At 43.0% G+C, this 7170-nt stretch overlaps 1 protein-coding gene across 1 annotated transcript; it reads right to left on the reverse strand.

Annotated features, from left to right (window-relative positions):
* Positions 1 to 365: 365 nt before the first annotated feature.
* On the reverse strand, positions 366 to 6583 carry dlk1 (delta like non-canonical Notch ligand 1; the record flags this gene model as incomplete). Its single annotated transcript, XM_082143377.1, has 6 exons — positions 6329 to 6583; positions 6005 to 6065; positions 3916 to 4046; positions 1226 to 1322; positions 835 to 891; positions 366 to 729 (listed from the first exon to the last, which is right to left on the reverse strand). Exons 1-6 carry the CDS (start codon positions 6393 to 6395, stop codon positions 366 to 368), a joined length of 777 nt encoding a protein of 258 aa, XP_081999503.1. The 5' UTR covers positions 6396 to 6583.
* Between the last annotated feature and the right edge of the window lie 587 nt (positions 6584 to 7170).

Consider the following 7170-nt stretch of genomic DNA (forward strand, 5'->3'; position numbering starts at 1 on the left):
AATTAAAATACATAAATGAATAAAATGAGTGTTTAAAAAATATATTAGTAATAAATAAATAAAACAAATAAATAAATAAAAATAGAAAAACATCCAATAAAAAAATTAAAATAAATCATTAATAATAAGATTAAACCAAGAAAATAAATTAGATTAAAATGCATTAATAAAATGAGTGTTTTAGATTTAGATAAAAATTTAATAAATAAACAAAGAAAACATTTAGCAGTACATTAAGTAGAAAAAAAGTATAATAATGTATAACTTAATGGAAACTAATTTGTGTTTATAAAAGACAGATGTTGGCTCATATGGAGGTGTAGTGTGGCCCGTACGCAGCTGTGGATCAGAGATCCGGCTCAGGCTCATATGGAGGTGTAGTGCGGCCCATAGGCGCTGAGCCGGATCTTCTCGGGTAGGATGATGTTGACCGGCGCGTGCTGGAGGAGGTTCCTCTGGTTCTCCTGAACCAGCCGTCTGTACCTGCGGTTGGCGACCCACACCTCACAGCGAGGGAAGAAGATCAGGCCTGTGGTCACCAGCACCACCAGACAGGTGAGCAGACCCAGGACGGCGAAGCAGAGGATCTGGCTGCGGGTCACCAGCGGAGCGGACACCGGGACCGGCCGGAGGAGCTTGTGGAGCGCCGGAGACGAGAAGCGCTGGGCTTTAACTCTGGCCTTCAGCTTCAGCTTCCTGACATGAAGTTCACAGGACGGGCCGGTGAATCTGGGCAGGCAGGAGCAGCGGATCCCGTTAGCACATCTGCCTCCGTTCAGGCACGGATTGGGCTCGCAGACGTCCAGCGGGATCTCACAGAACGTGCCGGTGAACCCAGCAGGACACAGGCAACGGCTGGCGGAGCAGGACCCTCCGTTCTGACAGCGGGAGCTGCGGACCACAGGACACGCATCATCACACTGGATATTATGTATATTAACATAACTTTATATGATGCATGTAATGCAGTGAAGTTCAGACATGTTTAGGCCTTTGTGACGACTGTATTTGTGAGTCTACGGCTGCACACTTGACGGAACGCTCTTGATTTCTGAGTAAAGGTCAGATAAGATCGATCAATGCGAGCATTAGTGCCAGCGCTGGATAATCTCAGGTCTGCTCCCACATATCAAGAGCAGCTTTACATGAGGAATATTTCTGTGGACTAGTGAACATGCTCTTCTCTCCACACACGTCTAACAGAGGAAACAGTCGTCAGTGTTACCCGTCTCCAGCAGAGCAAACACACGCATGTCCTCCTCCGTCCGTCTCCACACAGGAGGAGTTTCCCCAGCAGGGCTTGGATGAACACGGGCGGACGTCTGCGAGGAGAAGCAACACATCCACTGTTACCATCACACACACGCACACACACACACACACACACACACACGCACACGCACACGCACACACACACACACACACATGCACACACACACACACACACACACACACACACACACACACACACACACGCACACGAACACACGCACACACACGCATAAACACAGGAGAATTTTGTGGCATGCTGAATTATCAGTCTATGTAAGAGAACTCTGTTCCTGCAGGTTCAGCTCTGCTGATTCTCTCAGTAAACCGGAAACGCTCCGAGAACCTTTAGCTGATGCTCTGGCGAGGTTCTCTTATAGTTATGAGAAAATTATATATTCAAAATTATTTGGTCTTTAATAATGTTCTCAAAATATTAACACATGGGGCTCTAGTTCGCTCCAAGCGCAATTGACTTTGTACACGACGCATGTATCATTCCTGTTTTGTACCCGCACACAGCGGACTCTTCCCTCCACAGACGCACGTCGGTAAATTAGGGAATGAACTTGCGCTCCCGGGGGCGGTTCAGCGAAGAGAGGAGGCGTGTTCCGGCGCAAACGTTCCCTGGTGCTATTTTGCAGTTTCAGAAAACAATTCCGCCACAGACCAGGAGAAACCTCGTCTAAAGTCAGTGGCGCGTTACGCATGTTATTCAGATGCTATTTTAAGTGCGCATGCTTGTCCATAATGTAGCGTGTGCACAACACACACACACACTTTGCTTCTCTCATCTACACACAGACGCAGCAGTTCTCATTTTTGCAAATCATACATTATTACAAGGAAAAATATTACCACACGAGGGAAATCATTGTTGTGTCCATGAAGATGTGAAAAAATAGGCATAAATCTAGCTTACACATTTACCCAAATTATCATACGCCTGTTTAACCGAAGCTAATCTGGGTGTGTTTCTCCATCCCCAATGTCACTTCTCTGTGTTTTACGGCCCTGACGAGAACGTCGGTCTCCTCGGCTGTGAACCGCTCCTGGCGTGCGTCTGGCAAATCCGCCGTTATAATAGCAATCCGCCATGGAACAAGCGCGCCTGCTCTTAAAGGGAATGTGAGATGACGCTCTGATTGGTTTATTTCACGTTACGCCCAAACCACACCTATGAGTAATGAAGCTACTTCAGACCAACACATTTTAGATTTGCGTCGGAGAGTCATTTATCCCGCCGGTATAATAGCAACAGCGCCCGAGACCCGCCCACAAAGTTACTTGTGTTTCGCGCTTGATACTTGCCCAAAATGTTCCCAGCAAGCATTATCCGTCATTTCCCCGTCTCGGTTAACTACAGACCCGATATTGTCCAGCTTTGAGTTACACACTTCTAGCCAAAATAACCTTGAGTTTGGTTACATGTCGTTTTGGCCAAAATAACTTGCGAGATATATGATATTCCATCATGTAGGCGAAGTAGACAGTGATTACAAGGTGTTTGGTTTCATTTCTTCACTCATTTCATTTCTTTGTTATCTAAGTGATGACTAGTCTATTCTAGTGCGATGATTTAGTTTCTACTAAACTTTCACTGACAGCCCAAGCTTTATCCTAGACATCAGGGTGTGTTTGGACGGATATTAGACGTCTTTTGCTGAGTTATTTAAACATCATTGATGGAATGCACTGAAAATTTTTAAAATACTAGTTTCATAACATTTAGAGAACATTCAAAAGTAACGTTCACATAATGTTTAAAAGAATGATATAATGTAATGTTCCAAGCAAAACTTTTTAAAAATATACTTTGGGACTTTTGAACATTCAGAGAACATTCATGAATAACGTTTTAATAACTTAATGAGAATGTCAGCCGAACGTCTGTGGAACATATCATTAGACAGCTGAGTTTATAACGTCCAGTACTCTGCACAAACACTGTCTCGTTCTCCAGCACAAATATCTAAACATTCTCAAATCAGGATACATTTACTGGAGAAGCAACATGACTGAAGATATTAAGTCTTGTTTTATGAAAAATGTCGAAAAAGTAATTGATTTTATGCTTTAAAAAAGAAAAAAATCTGTCAGTGGGTTTAGAAAAATAAACGGTTTTCCTTTTGAATTAAGCTTACTGGCAAATATTTTTCTTATTTTAAGCATAAACATACTTTATTTTTATGATATATTGACTTCAGATGACGATAACTCTGAATCAACACGCACCAATGCTACATTTCTCTAAATGTCAGAATCATTTGTTAACAAACAAGTATTCATTACTTCAGTGAGCTCATTGTTTCCACATTCAATTATTACATTGTTTAAATTAATACCTTTACCTAATTTTGATTTTGTATATGTACATTTCTGAAATACATAACTTAGACAGTCTCCTCTGATATCAGAACACTCTAAACTGTAATGTGGACTCATGCACTTTCTGTAAAGCTGCTTTGAAACGATGTGTATTGTGAAAAGCGCTGTACTAATAAAAGTGAATATACTGTGTATATATATATATTTTATCTCAAGTAATTTAGCTTCTCCAGTAAATGTGTCTTAATTTAAGAATGTTTAGATATTAGTGCTGGAACACCAGACAGAACCCCTGAAGAAGACTCTGGTGTTTCGGACCTCGATCGCAGCGCGCTCCCGTCCAGCCGCGCTCACAGATGCACTGGCCTGGTTCCTCACAGGTCCCATGAACACAACCGACCGAAGGAACACACTGATCACACGCCGGCCCGCGCCAACCAGACCTGCACCTGTAAATCACACACAACACCTGCCTTTACACACACCAACATCTGCCTTTACACACACCAACATCTGCCTTTACACACACCAACATCTGCCTTTACACACACCAACATCTGCCTTTACACATACCAACATCTGCCTTTACACACACACACCAACACCTGCCTTTACACATACCAACATCTGCCTTTACACACACACCTGCCTTTACACACACCAACATCTGCCTTTACACACACACCTGCCTTTACACACACACACACCAACACCTGCCTTTACACACACACAACACCTGCCTTTACACACACACCTGCCTTTACACACACCAACATCTGCCTTTACACACACAACACCTGCCTTTACACACCAACACCTGCCTTTACACACCAACACCTGCCTTTACACACACAACACCTGCCTTTACACACACAACACCTGCCTTTACACACACACCTGCCTTTACACACACCAACATCTGCCTTTACACACACCAACACACCAACATCTGCCTTTACACACACCAACATCTGCCTTTACACACACCAACATCTGCCTTTACACACACCAACATCTGCCTTTACACACACCAACATCTGCCTTTACACACACCAACATCTGCCTTTACACACACCAACATCTGCCTTTACACACACCAACATCTGCCTTTACACACACAACACCTGTCTTTACACACACCAACACCTGCCTTTACACACACACCTGCCTTTACACACACACACCAACTTCTGCCTTTACACACACCAACATCTGCCTTTACACACACAACACCTGCCTTTACACACACACCTGCCTTTACACACACCAACATCTGCCTTTACACACACAACACCTGCCTTTACACACACAACACCTGCCTTTACACACACACACCTGCCTTTACACACACACACCTGCCTTTACACACCAACACCTGCCTTTACACACACCAACACCTGCCTTTACACACACACACCAACACCTGCCTTTACACACCAACACCTGCCTTTACACACCAACACCTGCCTTTACACACACCAACACCTGCCTTTACACACACCAACACCTGCCTTTACACACACACACCAACACCTGCCTTTACACACCAACACCTGCCTTTACACACCAACACCTGCCTTTACACACACACACCAACACCTGCCTTTACACACACACCAACACCTGCCTTTACACAGACCAACACCTGCCTTTACACACACCAACACCTGCCTTTACACACACACCAACACCTGCCTTTACACAGACCAACACCTGCCTTTACACACCAACACCTGCCTTTACACACACCAACACCTGCCTTTATACACACACACACACACACACACACACACACACACACACACACGCACGCACAGTCAAACCAAACCTTATTCAGACTCCTTCAACATTTCTCACATTATCACAGTTTATTCACTATAGTTTAGAAAATGGTAATAAAATATGAGCAGAACTCAGTTGATATTTGACTGGTTTTGTCCGTCCTTCTGTTAGACTGTCTCACACATGAATTATGTTGAAAATCTGTCAGCTGTTAAATTTAACTACACAATTAGATAATACCAGTTTAGCTCAACCAATCACCAAGCAATGCTTCATTTTGTTCAGTCTGTGTGTAAAAAGAGCATTAGCAATTAAAGACAAAACACTTCAGCAAAACATGATCAGCTCAAAGTGTCTGAATAATGTTTGGTCCCAAAGTTTTATCAATGTCACTGGTAGTCCCTGTATGAAGAATATTTGGGTATAATATGCCACAGTTTACTTTATTTTGCTCTCCTCACTTACATAATGAACTATAGTGTCCTGATCACACTAGTGAAACAAAAACCAAAAATGATATCTGGTGTCTGAATAGTGTTTGATTTGACTGTATGTGAGCGTCTGGACAATTCAATTCAAGTCTCTCACACACTGACAGCATCTCTATGTGTTTCTCAACACTCACCTGCATTCTCCAGACTCACAGAACCCGTGCTGTCCATGACATCCAGCAGCACATTCCGGACCTGAGCACACACACACACACACACACACACACACACACACACACACACACACACACACACACACACACACACACACACATTACTGACGAATAAGCAATCATTTGTCCGAAGTCTGTCATGCATCATGTCTCACGCGCACTCCAACACATGAAGTTTGACTGACAGCTGTAGAAACGCAACGGATGCTGATTATGCGCGTCAGTAAATCAGTAAAATAAGAGCGACGAAACGTAGATATTAAGATCTATATTTCTATATTTCACCTTGAGTAGAAACGGGCGCGCAGAAGAGCAGCAGAAATGAGAATCCGAGTCGGAGAAATACATTCATTCTCCCGGAGCTCGATCTTCCGCTGATAATCGCATTCACATCGTCATCATCATCATACAAACTTACTTATCTATAAACTAGTCCGCTAATCTTTGAACTCCGTGAGAAAACAGACACTGTGGAAATGAACAAACTCCTCTGAGAAAGTCCAGTTTGATCGATGAATCCGCGAGCCGCTGCTGCTTCAGTCAGACACTAAACTCCACCCATCAAACACCTTCAACTACACACATGAACATCACAGAACTAAACTCCACCCATCAAACACCTTCAACTACACAACATCAGAGAACTAAACTCCACCCATCAAACACCTTCAAGCATATCTGCTGACTCTGTTGATTTTCTCCTTGATTCTTTTAACTCAAAAGTTAAAAATATAATTGATGATATTGCTCCTGTTAAAGTCAGGAAGAAGAGTGGCAGACAAAAAGCACCTTGGAGAAACTCAACAGCAGTGCAACATATGAAAAGAAAATGCAGAAAAGCAGAGCGCATGTGGCGGAAGACAAAACTTGTAGTCCATTATAACATCTACAAAGACAGCCTTCATGCTTTCAATATGGAACTAGGCAAAGCTAGACAGACTTTCTTCTCAAATATTATAAACAGCAATTTAAACAACACACGCCCTCTTTTTGCTACTGTAGAGAGACTGACAAACCCCCCAAGCCAGATTCCCAGTGAAATGCTCTCAGACAACAAGTGCAGTGAGTTTGCTTCTTTCTTCTCTGAGAAAATCAATAATATCAGAAAGGTGATCAGCACATCCTTG

This window comes from Leuciscus leuciscus, assembly GCF_965113295.1.
Source record: "Leuciscus leuciscus genome assembly, chromosome: 17".
NCBI classification, from domain to species: Eukaryota; Metazoa; Chordata; class Actinopteri; order Cypriniformes; family Leuciscidae; genus Leuciscus; species Leuciscus leuciscus.